This window comes from Ursus americanus, chromosome 29 (assembly GCF_024610735.1).
Source record: "Ursus americanus isolate L20-20 chromosome 29, mUrsAme1.1.p, whole genome shotgun sequence".
Taxonomy (NCBI): Eukaryota; Metazoa; Chordata; class Mammalia; order Carnivora; family Ursidae; genus Ursus; species Ursus americanus.
Genome location: NC_142155.1, coordinates 31813002 through 31825233, shown reverse-complemented (window position 1 = coordinate 31825233; position 12232 = coordinate 31813002). Strand labels below are relative to the sequence as shown.

General features: G+C 40.2%; 1 protein-coding gene across 2 annotated transcripts in view; it reads left to right on the top strand.

Annotated features, from left to right (window-relative positions):
* Positions 1-12232, top strand: part of CDC5L (cell division cycle 5 like) — a 44234-nt gene that overhangs the window by 10394 nt on the left and 21608 nt on the right. The window contains exons 6-9 of one of the 2 annotated variants that reach the window (XM_045801570.2): positions 2604-2822; positions 4613-4757; positions 6293-6481; positions 11036-11193. In XM_045801570.2, coding sequence (XP_045657526.2) covers positions 2604-2822; positions 4613-4757; positions 6293-6481; positions 11036-11193 — 711 coding nt within the window. The remainder of the gene's footprint in view (positions 1-2603; positions 2823-4612; positions 4758-6292; positions 6482-11035; positions 11194-12232) is intronic. The other variant, XM_045801577.2, reaches the window with a different exon arrangement.

The following is a 12232-nucleotide window of genomic DNA, read 5'->3' as shown; positions in this document are numbered from 1 at the left end:
CTGGAGGCAGGGTGGGAATTGCTGATGCCCTGCCCCTCCTGGAGGGAAAGCCCCCCTATGGGGAACTGGAGGGGCGAGAGAACCCTGTGTTTTTGGCTGCATCAGTGTGGAGTAGAGTTTCTATCTCCCAGAGCTGAGAGGGGGTAGGAGAAGAGAAAGTGGGTCTTAATTCAGATACCACAGACTCTCACTTTTTTTAAACTGGAGCTGGGGCGCAGGTGTACAAGAGCACCCGGCTCCGGGGGTCCCGAACAGACCAGGTTTGGCCACTCGTGGCTGACAAAATCCGAAGGTATAGAGACGACTGGTGGTGAAACTCCTCTCTTCGTGCGGAGAGCACGGACTGGCATCTCCAAGACTCTGTCCAAAGTGCCGAAAAATATTTCTAGGTTTATATAAGGAAAATGTGGGACAAAGGTCAGTGGGTATGTGCAGGTGTGCAGGAAAGGGCAGGTCCGTCACTGTCTTGGAGTCAGTCACGCAGGGTCTCTCTGGCTCAGGGCAGTCCTTATTGCTTGAGGGGTAGTTTCCATTCCCATCAGGGGTTGCTTTGCCTGCAGGGTCTTTTGCCTGAGTTAAGAAATAAGCTGGAAAGAAGAACTTAATCAATTAGCAAGTACAGACTGGGGGCGCCTGGGTGGCTCAGTCGTTAAGCGTCTGCCTTCAGCTCAGGGCGTGATCCCAGAGTGCTGGGATTGAGCCCCACATTGGACTCCCTACTGTGCTTGAAGCCTGCTTCTTCCTCTCCCACTCCCCCTGCTTGTGTTCCCTCTCTCACTGGCTGTCTCTCTGTTAAATAAATAAATAAATCTTAAAAAAAAAAAAAAAAAAAAAGAAAGTACAGACTGATGTCACCATGGAGGTAGTGGAAGTCCTCTTTTAGATTTTCTTGAATAAATGTTTCTTTATGTGCTGTATCTCCTTAGGATCCTTTCCAGAGACTTAAACATTTTTCCTTTCCAGAGCTTTTTTTTTTAAGATTTTATTTATTTATTTGACAGAGAGAGACAGCCAGTGAGAGAGGGAACACAAGCAGGGGGAGTGGGAGAGGAAGAAGCAGGCTCTTAGCGGAGGAGCCTGATGTGGGGCTCGATCCCAGAGCACCGGGATCACGCCCTGAGCCGAAGGCAGACGCTTAACGATTGCGCCACCCAGGCGCCCCTTTTCCAGAGCTTTTTAAAGGTTGTTTTTTTTTTTTCCTAATTTTCGTCAGTATGTAGGAGCAACTTCCAGCATGAGGCTCTGCATACTGAATTTTCTTCATTAATATTGTAAATAACTTTTCTCATCATTAAATCATTCAAATTATAGCATCATGGGAAAATACGAAAAAGTAAAGATGAAATGAAATTCCAACCTCCAGTGATTGTTATTGTTAATATTTTGGTGGACGTGTTTCACATCTTCTATTCATATGTTCACTGATAGATACGCATGTAATTTTTACATGTTGCTCTGTGAACTTGGTAACATTTTTGACACACCAGTATGTCTTGGGCTTCTTTCCGTGGCAGAGTAGATTGACAGGTTTTTTAAAAGTTATGCAGATGGCTGTGTAATATCCTATCTTATAGCTGTGCTCTAAATGCCCTTAGCTAATTTCTTACTATTAGATGTCTAGATTGTGTCAAGTTATCAGCTAATGAACAGTGCTTGGTGAAGTCTTGTAGCTAAATCCTTGTTCATGGTATTCATTTCTTTAGGCTAAAGGCTGAGGAGTGAAATTGTTGTGTTAAAAAAATATGAGAAACTTTAGGGATTTTAATGTATATTTCCAATTTCTCTTTGGGGAAAGCTATACCAGTTTACTTTCCATTACCAGTGTGCGTGACTATCCACTTTTTGCATGCTTGCCATTAAAACAAAACAAAAAACTGAACACTATTAATGAGATATGCAGAAATGGTACTTGATTTAATTTGTGATTCTTAGCTAAGTATACCTTTCATCATTTTGGTTATTTTTATTTTTTTCCTTAGTGAACTATTTATTTCCTTCTGTTTTTTTTCCCCCTTAGGATACATTAAAAAACATACATAAAAAACCCTGCATAGATTCTTTATATCTAACTATTGCCCATATTAAATTGCAAATGTTTTTTCCTGTTACTTGCCTGTCAATTTTGTTTCATGATTTAAAAAAATAGTGCTATAGAGATATAAAATTAAAAATTCAAAGCTGTTGGGGCAACCGCCTGGCTCAGTTGGTAGAGCATGCAACTCGATCTCGGGGTTGTGAGTGAAGCCCCACGTTGGACGTAGAAATTACTTAAAATCCTAAAAAAAAATTCAAAGTTGTTGATCTTTACTGTTGCCCTTTATATAATTTATATCAGGTGAATACATTCCCATCCAGAGATCAGACACATATTTACTTGTAGTTCCTTCTGGTTTTTCTTTTTGCTTTCTTTTTGCTTGTGTGTGTAACCTTTAAATCAAAAGGTGAATTCCAACCTCCATTGTTTTGGTGAATGGTGTGAGGTGAGGATTTAAATAAATATTTCTTCCCCATATAACCAGATAGTTTTCTTAACTCTGTTGGATGATCTGTCCCTTCCCCATGCTGTGTGATTTTCAAAGTGATCCTGTGATCTTTTTCTTCAGGCGTCTTGCAGCCCTCCAGAAGAGAAGAGAACTTCGAGCAGCTGGCATAGAAATTCAGAAGAAGAGAAAAAAGAAGAGAGGAGTCGATTATAATGCTGAAATCCCATTTGAAAAAAAGCCTGCTCTTGGTTTCTATGATACTTCTGAGGAAAACTACCAGGCTCTCGATGCAGATTTCAGAAAATTAAGACAACAGGATCTTGATGGGGAACTAAGATCGTAAGCTGCCTTTCTGATTTTGAAAATGAAAAAGTGTAGTCGGAATTTTATGGCGGGCCATGCATTATCCTTGTCAGAGCCAGATTTTTATTATTTAGGACAATGTGGCCGACATAGTGTTTTTATTTATTTACTGGATTCACCTTTCTGAGAAAACCAGTGACCCTTGCTGTCATGTTTTTGGCACAGAAGGCTGTTTGCATCTCTCGAAATGTCAGCACTTGGCTCTTAGTGTACTGTCTGCTCACTGAGTCACCATCTTAACGTTTATGTACATCTGTGAACGGGTTAGTTATTTGACTGATGGCCCAAGGAATCTGTCAAAATCTGGTCTGGTTCTTTTTGTCTTTTCTAGTGAAAATTTTATCTCGGTTTTTCTTAGAATGAAATTAAAAGAAAAAAGTTACTGGTGCATACTTAAATCTTTTTACCTAATGGGGATAAGTAAGTGTATTTATAAAGTGTTTGTCTAAGGGTGCAGATGATTTTGCCTATTTCTAGGGATTTTTAGGGTTTCTCCATTCTTGCTTTTGAGTATTGTGGGGAGAACCCTTCCTGATTGTCAAAGAGTTTTAGTTTTCTCCTCCCTCACTGATGTTTCATTTTTGTTGACATGAATTGGTACTAAACAACAGATGTCAGGCACTGTGAAACAACATTTTCTTGGATGTACTCCATTATATTTATTTCTCAAATTAAGACCTTGTTTTAGGTAGCCTGTGCAGATGAAGAGGTTGAAGTGGGAGAGGATCATCTGGAAGGGGCAGGCTAGATGGGGCCGACATGCAGACTGGGAGGAGGCATTCTTGAAGCTTTCAAAATGTGGCCTCAAGCCTGGTGTTTGTAACCATTTGTTAGTTAAAATATCTTTTTTTTTTTTTTTAAGATTTTATTTATTTATTTGACAGAGAGACAGCCAGCGAGAGAGGGAACACAAGCGGGGGGAGTGGGAGAGGAAGAAGCAGGCTCACAGCAGAGGAGCCCGATGCGGGGCTCGATCCCACAACTCCAGGATCACGCCCTGAGCTGAAGGCAGACGCTTAACCGCTGTGCCACCCAAGCGCCCCAGTTAAAATATCTTTTAAAAAAATTTATGAATTAAAAAGAATCATAAACAGAAAAGAATCATAATGAACAATTGAACACATTTTTAAAGATTTTGTTTATTCGAGAGAGAGAGTGGGAGCAGGAACCGAGAGAGAGGGCAGACTCCCCGCTCAGTGTGGAACCCTATGCGGGGCTTGATTCCAGGACCCCGAGATCATGACTTGACCCAAAATCAAGAGTCAGACGTTCAACTGACTGCACCCCCAGGTGCTCCGAAGAACAGTTTTAAAGGGAAATTTAAAAATTCAGTGTTTTAATCCCATCCCCCTGTTCATATTATTTCCCATTTTTTATGCTTGTCATCTTCATTTTCATATGTACGCACACGTGCTTTTGTAAGAGTATTGTGATGTGGGAGTAGTTCTGTTTTCCCTTTGAAATTATACATAACATTTTGCTTATCGTTATAGTCTTTATATAGGCTTAGTGTTTGGTACATAAGTTAGTACTATATCTTATTTTCTTAATAATTCTATTGCTATTCTAAGTCTGCGTTCCTCTTGGATATAGTGGGTAAGTGATGGTGTAGGGCACCACTTAATGTATTTGGATTTTCTTTTTAGCAGTTATTTTCTTAGGAATGGGATTATTTTTTTCGAAGCGTATGAGTATTTATATGGCTTTTACTGTTACTGATTATATGTAACTTTACAAAATCTCTTATCTACTTTGATTCATGATAGTGAAAAAGAAGGAAGAGACAGAAAAAAAGACAAGCAGCATTTGAAAAGGAAAAAAGAATCTGATTTACCATCAGCTATTCTTCAGACTAGTGGTGTTTCTGAATTTACTAAAAAGAGAAGCAAACTAGTACTTCCTGCCCCTCAGGTAATCTGATAAAAGCAGTTTTTTCGTTGTGTGAACTCATATGTTTATCATTTCCTTAGCAAATGTTTGAGGGTTTATGTGCCAGGCTTTTGCTAGGTGTTGGATGCCCTTAAGAAGTTCACAGTGTGATAGGTGAGCCACATAAAAATAAGTTATTGTGATATAGTACGATAAGTAACAGTTTCTCTGTATCAGTTATTCTGTCAGGCCTTAAACTGTTCTGTGATGGTTTAGTAAGTAAATTGTCAGCTCTTAGCAATTTGCAAACAGGTTATCGCTCCTGGCCTCTTATTGTAGCTGACTAGCATAAAGGTGATGTTTGGCTTTGTGGACTTCAGGCTGCTTTCTTTTTTAAGGATTTTGTGTATTTATTGAAGAGAGAGAGAGAGCATGAGTTGGGGGATGGGCGGAGTAGGAGGTAGAGGGACAAGCAGACTCTGTGCTGAGTGCGGAGTCCTATATGGGCTCCTTCTCACGACCCTGAGATCATCACCTGAACTGAAACCAAGAGTTGGAGGCATAACGGACCGTGGCACGCAGGCGCCCCTCCCCCCTTTAAAAAGCAGGCTCCGAGACCAGCGTGGAGCCCAGTGCTGCCCACCCTGGAGCCCAGTGCTGGGCTTGAACTCTCGACCCTGAGATTAGGACCTGAGCTGAGATCAAGAGTCAAGCGCTTGACTGACTGAGCCACCCAGGCGCCCTTAGGCTGCGTTCTTATAGGGAATGTTTTACTGTGTCATACTTGTCTTTTTGAAACAACGGCTGTGAAAAGTAATGTGGGAATTGTGGAGAAGAGAGAGAGAAACACACCCTCATTCAACTTATCCAGGCTCTCTTCCTTTGACTTAATTATAGTTGGTCAAAACCATGGGAGTTTTGAATAAGCTCTTGTTTTATTTTGAGTAGTACAGCTCCGTAGAATTGGGCAGTTTAGTGGAGCAGAGGGATGGACCTAGTGTGACAGAAGAGGTTCTTTCTCCGCATGATGTGCTGGCTGCATCAACACAAAATTCTTGGGCATAAACGTGACATAAGTTTGTCAGATGCTGCCATTCCAAGTAGTGATATTTCTTAAATTAAGAGTTTGCCTGTAGCTTTTTTCTTAGTTCTCCTAGGATGCTTATTTTTATAAAATTACTAAGATAACACCTTTTGATTTTTCTTAGGGATCTTGTGGCTCAGTGGACTCTGATATTTTAATTGGTTTTCTGCCCCCCCTTTGATAGTTTTATACAAACATGATTATTTTATGTTCTTGGTTTATTAATATGTTGGTTTGAAAGAATTTCATTATGGAAATATAAGACTTTGCAGCTTGAAGTATATCATATATGGAATTTCCCCCCATATTATGTAGGGAAGACTTTTAAAAACTTTATCATAGAAATTTTCAAATCCACAAATAGTAAAGAAAGTAGTACCCCTGTACTCAACACACAGCTTCAGCAATTCATCTTTCTGGAATGTGTAAGTTTTAAGCTATGATGTTCTCCCGGTTAAAATATTGCTGCATGCTGATAACTGTGTCTTTTTAGATTTCAGATGCAGAACTCCAGGAGGTTGTGAAAGTAGGCCAAGCAAGTGAAATTGCACGTCAGACTGCTGAGGAATCTGGCATAACAAACTCTGCCTCCAGTACTCTTTTGTCTGAGTACAATGTCACCAACAACAGCATCGCTCTTCGAACACCTCGCACACCAGCTTCCCAAGATAGAATTCTGCAGGTAACTGTCATATAGTAGTGTGAGCCTTTCACCTCGTAGTCCTTGAAAATGTTATGAAGGAGAACAGTATGTGATTTGGTTTGTTTCTTTTAGGGTAAACAGTTTGAAACTGAGTCCTGAATGCATGGATTCTAGAGATTTCTTTATTAAGGAAACTAAATTAGCAGATTAATTAGGTGGTTTCATGTTTACATTTATTAATTCGTAGGTTCTTTTTTTTTTTTTTGAGGCCAGCTCTTCCTCCTTCATTAATCTTTAGTATCTGTTAATAAAGCACAGTGTTCTAAAATTTCACATTGCCTAGTAATCCTAGAAAGCGGATGTAGGTAGTCGGTGATTTTTTTTTTTTTAATTTAAATTTTAGTTAACATACAGTCCGTATTGGTTTCAGGAGTTGTAGTAGTGATTTTTAAAACTTCCTTGCATTTCTGTACTTAGCTGGGGACAGGCTGCCATCAGTACTGTTTCCCTCTTTCTCCTGAACACATGGGGCGTACAGCTCTATGTGTTCTTAGGGTATTTATATGCCAGAGAATAGCCACACCTAACAGAACACTATTGATCACCCTTACGTCTCATTTCCTCTTCTCTGATAGTCAGAAATATAATTTTTTTTAAAAGATTTTATTTATTTATTTGATGCAGAGAGACAGCGAGAGAGGGAACACAAGCAAGGGGAGTTTGAGAGGGAGAAGCAGGCTTCCCGCTGAGCAGGCGATGCGGGGCTCGATGCCAGAACACTGGGATCATGACCTGAGCCGAAGGCAGATGCTTAATGGCTGAGCCACCCAGGGGCCCCAGAAATATAATTTTTTATTTATATATAATATCTATTTGTTTATTTAGAGAGCAAGTACACACAAGTGGGGTGTGAAGGGGCAGAGAGAGAGGGAGAGAGAGAGAAGATCTTAAGTCTGATGCAGGGCTCGATCCCAAAGCCCTGAGATCATGATCTGAGCTAAAATCGAGTCAGATGCCTAACTGACTGTGCCACCCAGGCACCCCCAGAAATTTTAAGGTCTTGATTTGGAGTCAGATAAACTTAGTAAGAGAAATAGTTGTGCTCCTCATTGCTTGCTCTCTAGAGGCTCCAGTTAGAACTCTTTGTTTTTACCACCTTTTTGCTGGGACACTTGTTACTTATGGATTTATTTTTAGTTTTAGCCATTTTTCCAGTTGGGAGTTTGAACATTTGGCTCTCACACCCTCTTCTTCTACCATGCATATGCACTCTTCCCATTCCCTCATATTCCATTATGATTATATCATAATTTTGATGACTGTAAATTATTAATTGCTGAGCCTACAAAGTGCCTTATAATTACTATACTGCACATTATTATCTTTTTCTTTGAGTTAATGCTTATTTTATTCACATGCTAAATTTTCTCATTACTTAGTAGGAATTCAACTCTAGACTTGACACTATATGTGTAAATCTCCTGTAATCTGATCAAATTTTAGATATTCTTAGCTTTTTGAAGAGGTCTTTCTCAAAATTTCTGAATGTTCTATTTTGGACTGATTATTCTTTAGATCTTGTTTACAGCTTGTTCTCTTATTTCCTGGCACCCTAGAAAATCCCTTCGATTGCCTCTTCCCTGGCTCCCACGTCTTTGGTTTTCTTGGTTTACGCCCTTATTAGTGAAGCATGTCCTTTGGTAACTTTCTGAGGATGGGTTCATGGCAGATGGAATTTTTAAGACCTTGCATATATATAAATTTCTGTTCTGTCCTCTTAACTGATTGATAGTATAACTGGGTATAGAATTTTAGGTTGAAATCTTCTTTTCTTTTTTTTTTTTTTCTTCCCCCTTTTAAGTAAGCTCTGTACCCAGCATGGGGCTTGAACTCATGACCCTGAGATCAAGAGTTGCATGCTCCACTGAGTGAGTCAGCCAGGCATTCCCAGATTGAAATGGTTTTTGATTACAGTTTTGAAGGCAGTGCTCCAACATCTTCTGGCTTCTATTACAGCTATTGAGATCACCTGTGCCATTTAGGTTGTTAATAGCAAACCCCTTTTTCTCTCCCTCTGGAAGCTTATATGATCTTCTCTTTTTCACATGCATATTTCTTGGTGTGGGTCTGTTTTTAGTCACTGTGCTTGGTACTTGGTGGATTTTTTCATTCTGGAGACTGACTCATGGTCTTTGATTCTGGGATGTTATTTTGAAAATTTTTGTTTCCTCCTTCCATTGGTCTGTTCCTTTTTATGAACCTCAAATTCTTATTCCTTTCTGGTTTCTTGTTTTGATTCACCTTTTGATTTATTGCTAGGAGATTTTTTTAATTTTATCTTTGTTCAGTTTTTGAATTTTTTACTATCACATTTTTAATTTCTAAGAGCTCTTTTTAAAAATGTGTTCAGTTTTTAAGTGTCTCATTTAATGAATATTTTGTCTTCTTTCTCTGAGGCTATTAATGATGGTTTTGTTTTGTTCTTAAAAGTTTTCTTTTCCCTGCATAGTATTTAAGTTTCTTTTGTTCTCTGTTTTTTGTATTGGCTGTTTCCTCAAATATCTTGTAATCTTTAGCTCTCTGCCTATATCTGCCTATTTCTAAGGGCTAAGGGCAGGGCAATTAAAAGTAGACTAGAAGCTCCTTGGGTAAGGCCTCCTTGATTCCAGGCTGAACTGGCTGGGGGGGTTTCGTTGGCAAATTCTCCCCCCCCCCAAAGATTTATTTATTTATTTTAGAGAGAGAGCTAATGTGCACGGGGGAGGAGCAAAGGGAGAGGGAGAGAATCTCAAGCAGATTTCCCACTGAGCATGGAACCTGATGTGGGGCTCAATCTCATGACCCTAAGATCATGACCTGAGCCGAAATCAAGAGTCAGATGCCCAACCAACTGAGCCGCCCAGGCACCCATCATTGGCAAATTCTTGATGTCAGTATTTCTACATCTTTTCTTTTATGTTAGTCAAATTCCTGAGAGAAGTGGCTTCCAATCTCCTGCCCAGAGGTATAAAGCTGGCCAGCCTTTTGGGAGCCTAGTTGGGGAAGAATGTTTGTATTTGGGCTGGCAAAAAGAACACACACAGGACTTTGATAATGTGAAATTCAAGGTTCCTTCCAATGAATATGACCAACACAGTAATGGAATGAATAAGCCTTGCTCTGGTTATCTTCGTTTTGCCCCAAAACTTACCAGCTTAAAACATTTTATTGTGTTAATGGTCTCTGTTGGTCAGGAATTTGGACAGGGCACAGAAAGAATGGCTTGTCTCTGTTCCATGAAGTCTAGGGCCTCAGCTAAGAAGACTCAACATTTGATGGGGTGTCTTGACACATAGGGGCTTGAATCATCATCTTTCCATGTCTGGTAGTTCATGCTGGCTGTGGGTTGGGTCCTCACCTGGGAATGGGGAGTAAATCTGTGTGGCCTCTCGGTGGCTTGGGCTTTCTTTCAGCATGTGGCCTCAGAACAGTTGAACTTCTCCCATGGTGTCTCCAGGCTCCAGTGGGGGTGTTGTAGTCAGTGTGGTGGAAAGCTGTGTTTTTGTTCACCCTTCCTTGGAAGTCAAGCAGTGTCACTTTGCTGCATTTTGTTAGTTATAGGTAATTCACAAGGCTACCTGGATTCAAAAGGAGGGGACATAGACCCCCCCCCCACCTCTTGATGGGAGTCGTATCAAAGTTGGATCGTAAGAAGAGCACATGAGATGAGAGATATGGCTGTGACTATCTTGAAAAATGTAGTCTCTCACAGGGCTGGAGTTGGGGATGAGGAGATTGTGGGTGCAGTGATAGTAGCGAGTGTAGGGTTGTGGTAGAGGGGCTAAAGAGAGCAGTGTCAGACCTGCCTAAAGAGAACAGCAAGACTTCAGAAAGGAACCTGCTCTCGTGAGTTTTCTCAGGAAATGGATAGGCCAGTTAGTGGTATCTTAACTTATCAGTAGAGGAAACTGAGACTCAGAGGGGCTAATGAAGACTGAATAGAGTTAGTGATAAAACCAGACTAAAATCTGGGTGTTCTGGTGGCGCCTGGGTAGCTCAGTCAGTTAAGCATCTGACTCTTGATTTTGGCTCAGGTCATGATCTCTGGGTCGTGAGGTTGAGCCCTGTGTTGGGCTCCGTGTGGAGCTTGGAGCCTGCTTAAGATTTTCTCTCTTTCCCTTTGCCCTTACCACCCCCCCCCACTCACGCATGTATGCACACTCATGTGCTTGTGTGCTTGCACTCTCTCAAAAAAGAAAAATCTGGGTGTTGTGACATGTAGCCTAGGCTCACCTGGGGAAATCTGAATTCTTAGTTCTTTATGATTGTAAAGAGATTTGGCACAGGTAATAGGTCATGATAATTTCATTTCAAAACATTTCTTGACATTTTAAACTTCATTCCAAAACCTCTGAGATGCTATATTAGGCTGACAGAGGAATAGAAGTATTGAATTCTGCCACGGCCCAGAGTTCATTCTCTCTCTCGGTGTTCATTAAGAACATGTATAAGAATTCCGTCTCCTTTGAGATTTATATAGTAGGACCAGAAGAGAGGATTTTGCTCTCCTGGCTGAACTGTTAAAATACACTTCTTTACCTTCTTGTTTATCAGGAAGCTCAGAACCTCATGGCCCTGACCAACGTGGACACCCCATTAAAAGGTGGACTTAACACCCCTTTGCACGAGAGTGACTTCTCAGGCGTGACTCCACAGCGGCAGGTTGTTCAGACTCCAAACACAGTTCTTTCCACCCCATTCAGGTATTGTGAGTAAGTAAACCTTTTCTGTTTTAGGAAAACTTGAATCCAAGGATTGGACGTGTTTGCTTTAGTAATGTTGATGGAGAATGGAAATAAGGGTTTAATTTGCCTTTTTGATTTCTTCTCACTCATAGTAGTAAATAACATCATAATATCCAGGAATTGGTTAGAACTATATGGAACTTTCTTCTTTTTTCAGGGTTTCCGATGCTGTCACCTTGTTGCTGAATACATTTTATCTGATTTAAAAGAACAAATCGTCCACTGTTAATGGTCATTTGTTGAATTTTAAAAAAGTTGTAGTCCTTTATCTGTGTATTACTATTGCTTTTCTCCCAGCATTTTATTATGAAAATTTCTAACATTCAGAGAGGTCAAAAGAATGGGAAAACAAACATCCGTATTACTTATCTCCTAGATTCTGCAGTTGTTAGCATCTTAACTGTATTTGATTTATCATATATCCGTCAGTCCATCTAATTTTTTAATGCATTTCAAAGTCAGTTGCAGGTTTCTGTCCATTTCACTTCTAACACTGTCTTGTGTATATCATTAAGTAGAGGTCAGAGTTCAGTCTTTGTTTATAATTTTTTTGTTTTGTTGTAAGTTACTGTGTTTTAAGAAGACTTTTTGAGATAAAAATGCTGTAGAAGCAAGTCATATTAAAATGAAATTTGAGCTTTTAAGGTTGGAAATCTTTGGGCTTTACTTTAAATTTTCAGTGTTAGGGGTATGTCCTCCTCCTGGTTGTTCAGTATGGGAAGCATCTCAGGCTGTTATGACTGTACCCAACAGCAGGATCAAGAAGCATCAGCAGCCAAATCCTTTTAGTATTTAATACTTTTGCAAGGCTTGTAAGAGAGCCTAATCCCTCTTTTTCCTGTGAATGTCTTATCTCAACTAGATCGTAAGCTCCTTGGGGACAGGGACCATGTCTAATGATAACACCCCACCTCACCTTTGGGAACACCTGTCTGGCAGTGCCACTTGTCTGCAACAGCCAAGATAAAGGAAATAAGCAACAGCAACAGAGAAAGGCTTTGATCAA